The sequence below is a fragment of the Tigriopus californicus genome, chromosome 7 (genome assembly GCF_007210705.1).
Source record: "Tigriopus californicus strain San Diego chromosome 7, Tcal_SD_v2.1, whole genome shotgun sequence".
In the NCBI taxonomy this organism is placed as follows: domain Eukaryota; kingdom Metazoa; phylum Arthropoda; class Copepoda; order Harpacticoida; family Harpacticidae; genus Tigriopus; species Tigriopus californicus.
In genome coordinates, this window is record NC_081446.1 from 6,354,708 (window position 1) to 6,366,852 (window position 12,145).

At 46.1% G+C, this 12,145-nt stretch overlaps 1 protein-coding gene across 1 annotated transcript; it reads left to right on the plus strand.

Annotated features, from left to right (window-relative positions):
* Positions 1–409: 409 nt before the first annotated feature.
* Positions 410–8,519, plus strand: LOC131883820 (uncharacterized). Its single transcript, XM_059231401.1, has 3 exons — positions 410–3,024; positions 6,369–7,281; positions 7,377–8,519. The coding sequence occupies exons 1-3, from the start codon at positions 1,736–1,738 to the stop codon at positions 8,250–8,252; spliced, it is 3,078 nt and encodes a 1,025-aa protein (XP_059087384.1). The 5' UTR covers positions 410–1,735; the 3' UTR covers positions 8,253–8,519.
* Positions 8,520–12,145: the final 3,626 nt, after the last annotated feature.

Sequence of the window (12,145 nt, forward strand, 5' to 3'; positions counted from 1 at the left end):
AAGCTTTTAGGGCGTCACATATGCTACATGAGTCCCGTCTTGATATTTCCACCACCGAGCTGAAATGTGACATGATAATCACTTTTGTAACCCTTGGTAATGACTTGGACGGTAATCATTAGTCGTCGTCTTCATAACCATCTTCGCGAGAGTTTCTTCAGTTAGGGCAAGACTATCTATCGTTGTCAAATTCCTTGAATCAAAGAGCCCTCTTCGGGACAGAATAGGTCCGGTCTTCTTTCCAAGAACCGTGCGCGTTGACTCACGAAGAGCTTGCTTGATCCAACCGGGTTTGGCCCCGTCATTCGCGGTTCAACGGAAAATCCCACGAAGGGCCCCCGTTTCAAGGCGGTCGTCTCATTTGGTTGAGATGGATCCCCAACTCAATTGTGAGTCGACTCGTCTCGAGTATGAAAGGCAGTTTTTGGATGGGTGATTGATTCCATGAGCCGATAGTGCCCTCAATAGACCATCATTCCAATCACCACATAAGCTGGCTGAGGCCTGGGAAACGCCATAAAACTCTTGGCAACCGTCCCAAGTTGAATTGGTTAAACGCTGGATTGATTGTGTTCGTGAATTAGCCACATGGCTTTTTGGTTTTGCCACCACTCACGACAAGTTCCCAAGACACTGAAGAAGCCATGTCATGTGTTTGAGCATTAGTTCACCGCCATCAAGATTTATGAACGTTCTCGCACGGACGAGACCAAGATAGTCTCCGAGTCCTTGTAGTAGAACATTTTGGTGCTCATCCTCATCATCTCTATTTTCAACTCTTCTTCCTTCAAAAGCTTCTGCCTGAGCAGCCTGGCCATCTCCTTAGGCTCCAGACTGACTGGCTCGGTTGGATTGGCAATTAAACAGGTTTGCAACCACTGATCCAACCATTTCGCTTCAAACCATCGCTGGAAAGCTCGGGCTGTGCAAATGCAATTTGTCCACTTCAAGGGTGCAAGTGTTTGAATGTATGGGTTGGCGGCTAATGTTCAACCGTCGGACCATTCAAAGTGTGTACAGTAGATGTGCTTCTCGTCGGGAAATCAATGCAAACCATTGTTGTTGTCGCTTTACGGACCTATTTGGTAGACGAGTCATCATCCATCCACTTGCCGCTTCAATGTGCTTAAAGTGCTCCTATCATCATTCCCAAATTTCCAGCACAGCTTGACCAACCAACCGACTTGGCTGGGAGTCGAAATTGAACACGTGTTGGAAAGAATTGTCCCAAAAGAGTCGTAAAGCCATTTCCATCGGGTTCAGCCCGCTAGACCACGGCTATTCGATCGAGTGACGACAATAGTAGGACCTCCACTCGGTGGACTCGTATGGTAGATGACAATAGCTCCAATTCCAGAGGACGTCAAGGCAACAAACCCACGTCCGGAAGGTTGTCTCCAAAGCCCCTAAATAATTCCTTTCAAATACTGTATAGGATTTCCCGACAGTTCGTCTACATCTACGACAAAGTTCAGAAGGTTGAAACATCGCATGAAATACGAGAAACGGGATTTAAAATTCACCCAGATCATCCCACCGACGAGAGAGAAAGAGAGAACGAGAGAAAGATGTAATTGAAGATTTTTAACTAGGCAAACACGGCACGAACGAACGAGAGGTCCTTCCGAGTCAGAGGGCTCATTATTACCCCTCAACCAGTCACTGCCATCACCTCACATCATCGGACTCAGGAAGGGGGTAAAGACATCATCGACATCGTAACCCTTCCCGAGTGATGAACAACAGCCGAAAGGTGATCATGGGTTCCTTAAGAAATATGACTCCGTCTGGTGCATGGTCGAAGGAAGAGCAGTCGCCGTCATCATCAACAAGTTCATCATTATCATCATCTACTATTTTTCCTTCTATTACTACAGTAACCAAGAAGGAAGTGGTGGCACCTCAAGAGGGCTCACTATTGATCCCTCCGCTGGAAGCGATGCTGCGAACTCCTTCAGAATCATCACACTCATACAGAGGGAGGCTTCCCCGAGAAAATCACGACTCATCCAAAACCCAATGTTTTCTCAACAAGCAAATATCGCCTCGATTGGACTCAGCTCTGCGGGCGACGATCAGATCTCAAAAAACAGACGTATTTAGGAGGGCACAAGTAAAAACAACAAGCCCCGGTCCACGGTCCTCCCCCAGGGGCCATGAAGGCGGGAACCGATGTCGGAATCAATTAACTGACTTTCAAGCCAAATTACTACCAAATTCAGGAACCATTGAGCGCCAGTCACGCTATTCACGGAGGAGGCTCAAACCTCGGGTAACTCTGCACAATTGGAGAGTGTTACTCTATGCTGCTCTGGTTGGAGTGCTGCTGAGTCACTTGGGGGCGGCCGAGATTTTAGACGGGTCCAGGGGTGTTCACCGGGACAGCGGTGGAAGTGGAGACGACATGCAAGAAGTGTATTCAGTGGTGAGCGGATCTGCTCACATTCCTTGCAACATCACGGGCACCTCCATAGACGATGGAGCACGCCTCGTGTTGTGGTACAAGGACGATGACCCGCAGCCCGTGTACAGCTTCGACGCTCGATTCTCAACGGTCAAGCATTGGTCCGAAGACCCTCATTTTGGTCCACGTACTTTCTTCCGCGACTCGAGTGACCCGGCTCAGTTAATCATCTCCAGTGTTGAGATGGACGATATGGGGGTCTACAAGTGCCGAGTGGATTTTCGAGAATCCCCAACGGTGATTACCAAAGTGAAATTGAATATCGTGGAAGAGCCAAAGAAGCCGGTCATCTTGGATGACGAGGGCAGTGCGGTCATGGGCAATATTGGCCCGTTTCGCCTCAAGAAGCCGTTGATTCTCGTGTGCATTGTGGAGGGTGGTAACCCTCTCCCCGAGGTCTCCTGGTGGCGTGATGGTCAAATGTTCGACCAAGAAGGGGATCCTAGCACCTACGAAGACGTACTTCAGAATACGTTAGTGATTTCCGCCCTCGATCGGACCTTCCACGACTCCTTATTCGAGTGTCGGGCCATAAATAATAACGTGACCGAACCTCCAACGTAAGTACCTCATCATTCTAATTTGAATGTGTTTCCCTCTAACGAAATGCAGAAAGAGGTCGAATTTTGGCTTTCAAGATGAGAACCGCGATAATCCAGTCGATTCGTTGGTGGCTTGGCGATTTCCTCTTGGCCCACCATAAACCTAACCTCAGATAATTAACATCCCTCGGCGAATCTTCATTGCCCATGGCAGAAATGTGTCCCTCAACAAGAGCTACTAGCTGCATAGCTCTCCTGATCTTGATCTGGCTCTCTTGTTGTACCCAGTTTTTCTCTGAAGGCGCACATCAAGTAGGATCACACTCAACAACTTAGACTCAGCAAGGCCGTGCCTAAAAAAATAGTTGTCGACTTCATCCATGATGGATGTCATGAGGGCTTATCGAATAATCTTATGGGAGAATATTTTTCACTATGAATTCCTCGTTAGGATGCCTCCTGCAGCCTTATCTATGTACTCGGTCATTTTGAAGAGTATCAGGTGAAATCCCTCCTCCGAAGGGTATGCGTGTGTACTGAGAACCATATGCAAAGAAGGTAGGCCTCCCCATCAGGCAGGCCAGCATCTGGGCTCTACCGTAAATACCGTAGACCTGCTAGGGCTTGGAATAATAGTCTATAGAGACGATCTTCAAGTTCTGATGAGTTACTGGGTTGCCACCACCGAAGCGAAATTCCTGAGATATTCACACATAACCATAATTCATTGGTTAGCCAGCTCATATGGCTGTTGTTGTTAGACTATTTGACAGGAATTGTTCGACTTGGTGACCTATCGCGCAACAACAAAATAACCCCCAACCATGCCCCCCCTCCCTCCCCTCTCCTGTCCACTCTTCATCTTCGTTCAGTAAAAGAGTTGTAATCATTGCACAATGGACTCACGTTTATCTTGATGGCTAACTACGTATGTTGGGTGAATTAACTAATTTACCAAACTATGGATCGTTATATATGCTACCTCTTGCTTGAAACTCGCTGGGTTAATGATAAATCACTCAATTTTTAAGTCTTTTACCCTCCTCCAAACACCCTAACCATTCTTGATAGGTCAATGCCGAGCTATTCAATGTGAAATTATTTACCTCGTTACATACGAGTACTTGATGTAAGTTAACCATGTTATTATTCCTCACCATGTGTTGTGCCTGCAGGTGCTTATCAATAATCGCTGGAAGATAATAGTTTGAGCGCTTTTCAAGCGACATGGCATTTATCAAAGCTCTACGTAGATACCTATAATGCGCACCACAATATATTCGGAGTTATTAACTGCGGTAGGCAGCCCCTCTTCTCTTTTTAGAGACTAGAGGCTCTTCGGATAGATGAACGCCAAAAGGCAGGGATGCCATTATGATGTCATTTGGAGAGACATTAATCTCGAAATGTGGATGCACTTAGGTGGGATTTTTCAACATATCTTGTAGTGGCTTGAAATATTATGGTGTTGATAGCTTTGAAGTAAAATGATCACCCATCAAATGGTTTTACAAATCCTGTTTCACAAGATCTAATACAAAATGGGTGCAGAAGTTGCCTTGAACTCGGCCTGCCAAAGGTGGCATGTGTTTTCTGACCTGCACTACCTACAAGATTTCGTGCGAAAAATGCGAGATATCCACAATGACCTTTGTCGGAGATTTAATTGATAGGCCGATGAAAATAACTCTATCATGTCGATTGACCAGGCAGTTCGTTTGAAATCAGAAAAAAAGATATTCACCTTCAAACTCATGGCATCCATGCTTAGGTTTGGTGGACCTCGTTTGCTTAAAAAGTAATACCAATCACCAAAGATTTATTTTTCTGGGCAGTGCACATTTTGACCTGTCACAGATTAAGTCCACTTCAGCGTTGCTTGGTTGTTGGGCTCAAACCGACAGAGCAGCGTACGTACACGAAGGGTTCGTTGGTTTCAAAGGTTTATACGTGATATCACAACATGAATCGAAGATCAGCATCAAGATGCGGGCCCATTATGTTCGAACCTTGTTAGTTCAATGCTTTGCTCTGACAAGTCAAACGAAGCATACCTTCAGCCCATTTGGCAACCAAGACAGATGTGGAATTTGGTCTTTGTCGTCAAATGCCACCATTTCATGTGTCAAATTCAGTTCAAGAATATCGAACTCTTTTCGCCAACTCTTGCCAGCTCATTCATTTTCTAACTCTCTCATTGCTTTGCATTAGTCTCGGTTTTATTACTTCCCTTAATGCGTCGGAGCTTTCAAGGGCAGCTGACTGGACCTCTTTTATCTGGACAGAATAGAATTCTGCGGAGTTCTGAGAACTCGATTACAAACTACAGAGGGCCTTACCGCCTACAAAAAATGGTACACCCAATTTTGAGATACTTTTCGGAGCAGTTTAGGAGTTCAGTTCTCAAATAATGCATCATTAGTTTCGCTTTTTTTTGACGATAGTAGGCCGATGAGGAGGACCTTTGCCGAATTTGAACTGGAATTCAGCTCCTTATCATCATTCGATCTAAAGCGAGGTCGTTCAAGAAGAACCCAAAATGAACATTGGAGATGATGATGCTCCATGGGTCAGAAAGAACTCACGCTCTAATACCGTTTTTGGCACATAAGACCCATGTCAACGTCAGCCCAATGAGTTTGATTGACTATCCACTCAATTTCGTACCAAATTGCCAATCCCACACATTTGGAGACATCGCTTCAATTTAGAATTAGTGAAGTTAGCCGCTTCCCATCAGTTGAAGATTCGTTCACATCACTCGGCATTTTTACGTGTTTTACAATAACGACAAATTGTTTGAAAGCCCCCACTGGAATGAGAGAATGTACGGTATTAGACGATTAGTTGAAAGCCGGTACCCGTTGAAAGTGAGCCCATTTGTCAGACTGACTGCACCAATCACCATGCATTCATTATTCAACCATTCAAAGCAAACAAACGTGACTTTTTGGGTCGTTCACTGGAAATGTTGATGTTAAAGCCTGAAATATAGCTTAGCTTTGAGATCTCGGGGGAGACTTTTGTGATCCTCTTTCATCGACATGTTGAGATTATCGAACACTTGTAATTACTTACCCACGGATTCTCCTTGGGAGGACAGAAAACCCCGTTACAAAACAAAGAACTCATCATGCATACAAATCCTGCCCTGAAGAGTAACATTGAGCGCTTCAGGAGAATCCCCATTAAGTAAGATAGATAAGCATGACCTTCACAGGACCAGTTCATGCCAAGCTCGATCTCTTGATTCGTTTCCATGGCATCATCTACTTTTGCGAAGGCAATCTGTTCTTCAATCATAAGTCGTCTTTCATCTTGACGGTGGTAGACTTAAGAGGACCTTATAATTTCCGTTTCAGGTCGAGTGTATCCATCAAGCTGGAATTACCCATCCTCGAGATCAGTCTCTCCAACCTGCCAGATCCCGTGACCGCAGATGTTCGGTATGACGTGCTGTGTCAAGTGATCGGAGCTCAGCCCCCACCCACCATAACTTGGAGACTAGGCGAGGTTGTGCTACCCGCTAACGCACCGAGATTGTCATTGGAGAACAACTTGACCACCACGGAGTTGAACTTCACCCCCAAGATCAAGGACCAGGGCAAGGTCCTCTCGTGCACGGCCGAGAGTGGCATCTTTCCCCCCCAGAATAAGTCGGTCTCACTGAACGTGTACTACATACCCGTGGTCCATGTCGAGATCATGAACGATATCGATCCCAGCAACATTCGCGAAGGCGATGACATCGTGCTCAAGTGCAACATTCAGGCCCACCCTTGGGTGTGGCGAATCCTCTGGTACAAGGATGGGGAGGAGATGGTCAGCTCGGACCGCGTGGTCATTGATGAGCAGCGGCTCGTGCTCAAGAATGCGAGCAAGTCCTTTTCGGGACAGTTTGTATGCTCAGCTTCCAAAGTGGAAGGCGATGGGTTCAGTAAGCCCATGATGATCACTGTCAACTACAAACCCGTGTGCCTGGCACCTACCATTGAATACAAAGGGAACAACCGTTCCCAAGGAATTGATCTCAAATGTCAAGTGGATGCGAAGCCCAAGTCGTCGACTTTCCGGTGGCTGTTCAACAGCAGCGAGACTCGCTTTGAAATCCCCAGTGCTGAGAGCATCATGTCCTTTGGCAACTACAAACCTACCTCGGGGGACCAGCATGGCGAGGTGCTCTGCTGGGCCTCCAATGATCTCGGCGAGCAGCTCAAGCCCTGTGTGTTTCATGTTGTTCCCTTGGGCGCTCCCCAAGCTCCCCGGGATTGTCAGGTAACGCCCCGTGCCTGCCTTCTTCTCTCCATAATCACGGTGCTCGGTTGTCGGGTCTTTTCTTGATCTCTCAAGTGCTCTCTCTTCAATTACAGATAAGTAACCATTCAGCCTCCACCATTGAAGTGACCTGCACCCCGGGTTTCAGTGGGGGACTCTCACAGCACTTTGTAATGGAGGTTTTTGAGACCCTGCCCAACAACAGCCAGGTGCTGATCGCGTCCAATTGGACCGAGGACTCGACCATTAGTGTGTGGGGATTGGTGCCCGAATCCAATTACATCATCTCCGTGAAGGCTGTCAACGAAAAGGGAGAGAGCTCACCCGTGTACGTGGGTGGAAAGACTGAGGGGTTCATCCAATCGCTCCCCAGGGCCGTCGAGGAGTCCCGGTTACCTTTGCTCTTCGTCATCGTCGGCATCTTGTTGGCCATGATGGTCTTGGGTGCTTGTGTCACGGCCACCGTGGCTTGTAAACGGCGACGCCACAAAATGAGTGCCGATTCGTCTTACGACACCCGGAACGGATCGCCTCTCAGTGTGGACGACGACATCGAGCCCGTGGGCGACCTGTTAGAAACCTCTCAGCCATTGATGGATGAGCATCATGTCATTCAAAATGCTACCATTCAAATGGCCTCGACGCCGTTGAATAATCAACGCAGTCACACCCCGCCCGAACGGAAGGTCAGCTTCCGCGATTGCACCTATTGCCAGTGTGGCAACCGCGTGTCCAGTCGACGCTTGGCCACATCGAACGGAGATCTCCATCGGAACCATCGATTGGGCAACGGCAACTCCAGCATGTTACCCATTGAAAGGGCTGTGGTGCGAACATTTTCCATCGACAAAATGCGTCCAATTTGTCACGTGTGCAACCCTGGCGGGGAAACACCCTATCCGCCTGATCATCAATTTGAAGAACTCGACCAGACCTCTCAAGCCATGTTGAACATGCTGAACACGGGATGAAGCGCCCCTCATCAAAATACCCTCTCTCAACGCCCCAATTTCAAGCGTATCGAATCTTACCTATGTAGAGTATTATTACTCAATCAAGGCACGTTCCACGAGGCCCACATACAAACAATGACTCTTGTCCTGCTACGTACACCGACTGATCCGATTGCATTACGTACATACATGGAAGTGAGTGTGTGTGACAGTGAATGCTCCCCATAGCTGTTTGAAAGCGAATACATAGAATTGTCGAAAAGCCTTGATTCTTTTACTTTGATTTCGCACCAAGCAACTACCGGGGTCACGTCACAAATCTTTTGGGCGTCGTCTGACTCGTTCTTTTTTTTCAAACGTTGTTGGCACGAGATAGTACTCATCACACTTGCGGAGAAACGTAGTAACAAAAGTCCTGCTGCGGCTTGGCATTCTCCGTTCTCATCCCGCGGTGGTCGGTCGTCCGTCGGTCGTTGAACGTCGTGTCGTGTCATGTCATCCCACCCGAGAAAAAAAGTGCAATTCACAAAAAAATGTTCTGGTAGAATTTTTGACGTCTCAATTTGCACCCTTTGTTGAAGAGGCCTCAGCTCAATAATCACATTGTGAAGAGGCTCCTCGGAATAAGGAGGGAATCCGAGGAGGATTCGTATTGACTCTGCGTACACTCTTGATTCTCACCGGCCTCCTAAAAGATTTCTGAACACGTCGAGAGGCCATGTACTACGTACCACCCTTCCATCAACAACTATGAATAATTGGCCTCATCACTTTGGTATTCTCCCAGGAATGCCTCCTAGATCCTCCAGCAACCTCTTTGTATGAGCAACGTGGACGAATCGTCTATGTAGAACCCCTCCGTATGTGTGGGTACGTACGAGCATACGTACTGCATTCGGCAGATTCCTCTCGGATCATGTCAGAGATGCTAAAGCAAGGTTACAACGTTTGATCTAATAAGGCTCATCACCAATATTCCGCCTCTTCTTTCTCGAGGAGGGCCCCAAGTCAGGCCAAGGTAGGCAATCTGGCCTCAATGACGCTGGCCCTCTGATCCTCATCAAGGCCAAACCCCTCCTTCTTTTGAAGTCTGTACGTACTGTCTTACTCGAAGATCTGCATATACCTACCGTACACATGCAGAGGAGCAAGGGGCATGTTTCTCATTAATTAGACAGAGCTTGTTCTTGCCTCATTCTCGTTGATCGCCGCTCCCTGTATAAGAGGCATTCCCTCGTGGCATTTCTGGGTCTGAATATCTTGGACGATTGCAAGCCACCAAAGGAAAGCAAAAGACAAAATCCTGAAACAACGCTGATTCTGCACTCACACCCCAAATTCCCCGATATCGGCGGTGGTCTTCTTCGTTTGCATAGATAACATCGCAAATCATGGAGGCAACCCCTCACTGAATTGTGAAGTTCTCAAATTGAGGGAAGCGCTCGCATCCATTGGCATACTACTTACACTATTACACTTTTGCATGGTACTCCAGCAATGCAATCTCGGGATATCGATCAAGACACATGATGTCTGCATGTGTTAGGGGGTATTCTTGTTTTTCTCAAGTACGTACTACCACTGTACATACGAACCCTCGCTGCCGATGAGTCGACATTATTTTCTGAGATTAGTTGATCCGCGATTGTCCTGATACGTCATCTCACTATAAAAGGTGCACAATCTGCACTGTGGATCGTTATAATACCGTGTGACACCCTTATTTCGCTCTTGTACTTGCTCAACCTGAGATTTTCAAATGGAGAAGCGTCACCAATGAGGCTATGTACCAATACATGTATGGAGCAATGTGCCTACTTGTGAGGATTTGCTTGGCATGTTATTGGAGGCCTTGAGGTACTAGATAATGAAGTGAAAGACATGACATGTTTTTCAGCCTGCCAGAAATGAGTGCAATGGTGCGACGATGATTGGCGGACACCTGCACGAATGTACGTATGCAGATTGGGTTTTGATCCACAAAGCGTGTATTTAGGGGGAAACCTTTTGTTTACGACTGTGAAAAGATTTTTTCCGTCCTTTGCCAAGAAGGAGCCCTTTTCTTGGTCATTCCTGAATATTGTGCTGCAAAAAAGAGCTTCACATGGATAAAAAGAGGCCAATTCAACCCTTTTGTAATGATATGCATGGTTCAAGTTGCTTTTTACACACATTCCAGGCAGACTGATTATTGTAGTCCTGCTCTGGAGTTATTCATTCATACCTGGGAGTTTGACTTAAATTGTCCCAAATGATGCGAAGCTGAAGGAGCGACCCAATTCGTTTGAAGAGCATTTAAAAGTTCATAAACCTACTTGTTCGCGAGGTTTGAAAATGCCATTTTTTGTGCCCTCATTGAGACGGCTGTAAATTTGGACTAAAACAAGCAAGTTGTCATTTTTTTGTTGGTCAGAACAACAAGTAGGGTTTACAATGGTGGACCATGAAATTATGGCTCTTTTTCTTACCTTGACCATTTCTTATGTGCAGTTTGACACGGTCTAGAAAGGCTGCTGCTTCCAGTCTGGTTACTTCAATTCTTGGATCATGTTTCAGACTGGCCCTGAGCTCATTCGGCAAAACTGGCAGAGAGATCTGCCGAGATTGATAGGCGTCTTGTTTCCGAGGGATCAAGTCTCATTCGCATTCTTGGACAACGAGCATCAAACCCCGAGAATAGTAGAACACACTCAAAGTCGAAATCCTACCAAGATAGTAAAATAAATTATATGACGACTATACAAACACTCCGATCTTCAAAGGTGGTTTACTATTGATCGAGTTGTTAGAGAGTCAATATTTTAACACTTCCAAATGAGTGAGCAGTGATAAATTTTTGTTTGACTGACGCTTTTGCAGATCTACCTTGAATGTGTTTTTTGCGGAGCACCAAATATCGTGGAGGCTTTTCGTATCACGTGGGCGATCTACTGCCAAATCCTCTTCAATGGTCACTTTGAGGCGCGTTCGTATTAGAACGTCAAAGTGCTTGCAAAGTGTTTGACTCATATCTAAATGATTGAAGTCGAAGGCACGACTATTCTCAACTCTTTGCATTTGAATTGCCATCACTGCACCATCAATTGAACGAAAAGCCTTGTCTAGAAATCTCAGAATGCCGCTACGGAAAGCCTGTGATTTTAGCATCAAAATTTGCCTGTAAAGGGCTCTTGAAGAGGTGTTTGGTATAGCTTTAACACCCTAATTTTTGCACCTTCATGAGAATAGAAGAGGACCACTAAAGATCTGGGCAGTCTCTCGTACTTGTCAAATTTCCACAAATATTTTTTCATTGAATCCAAGCCATTGGAACTTTATGAAGAAACTGAAATCCTACTATTGCTCAATAGTAAACTATTGATGGACGTCAAACTCTCAAGAGCTTCAGCAGTCCATGGGGGAATACTTCTCTCGTCAGATGAATGACCTCGTAACGTTCCACATAAAATGTATTCCAGCTTATTTGACATTGGCATGTGGGTTGTTGTTGCTGTTGTTGTCTTAAAGACACCCTTTGGGTAATTTCGCAAGGGTCGGATCTCTTGAAGAGATAACGGCAGCATTTCGTAGTCGGTCTGGAATGATGTGAAAAAGATGGGGTTTAAGGGTTAAAAAAAAAGTGTGGTGTACGACTATAAAGCAACAAGGTCCAACCTAAAAGTGAGTAAGAATCTGCATATTCGGACCCAAGATACTGCGAATATGGCCCTCAAAATTGGCTATACTGTTTTTCAACCTGCGATGGTAGCAATGGGCCACCCAAATTTTGAAGCTGTCCGATTTCGATCTTTACAGGACCCTTTTCACTGCCCATACGCTCCAAGGTTCGAGCATAATTTGGCAAATATGTGTTGAGCATATATTCTTGGGAGAAAAATAAGGACTCTTGAACCTGGGAACGATTCCAGAGT

What these genes read in the sequence shown, in the direction of transcription:
- LOC131883820 (XM_059231401.1), top strand. Translation starts at nt 1,736, where the DNA reads ATGAACAACAGCCGAAAGGTGATCATGGGTTCCTTAAGAAATATGACT. An exon ending in AACGTGACCGAACCTCCAAC is followed by an intron (nt 3,025 to 6,368) that starts GTAAGTACCTCA and finishes TTTCCGTTTCAG; the next exon opens with GTCGAGTGTATCCATCAAGC. An exon ending in AAGCTCCCCGGGATTGTCAG is followed by an intron (nt 7,282 to 7,376) that starts GTAACGCCCCGT and finishes CTTCAATTACAG; the next exon opens with ATAAGTAACCATTCAGCCTC.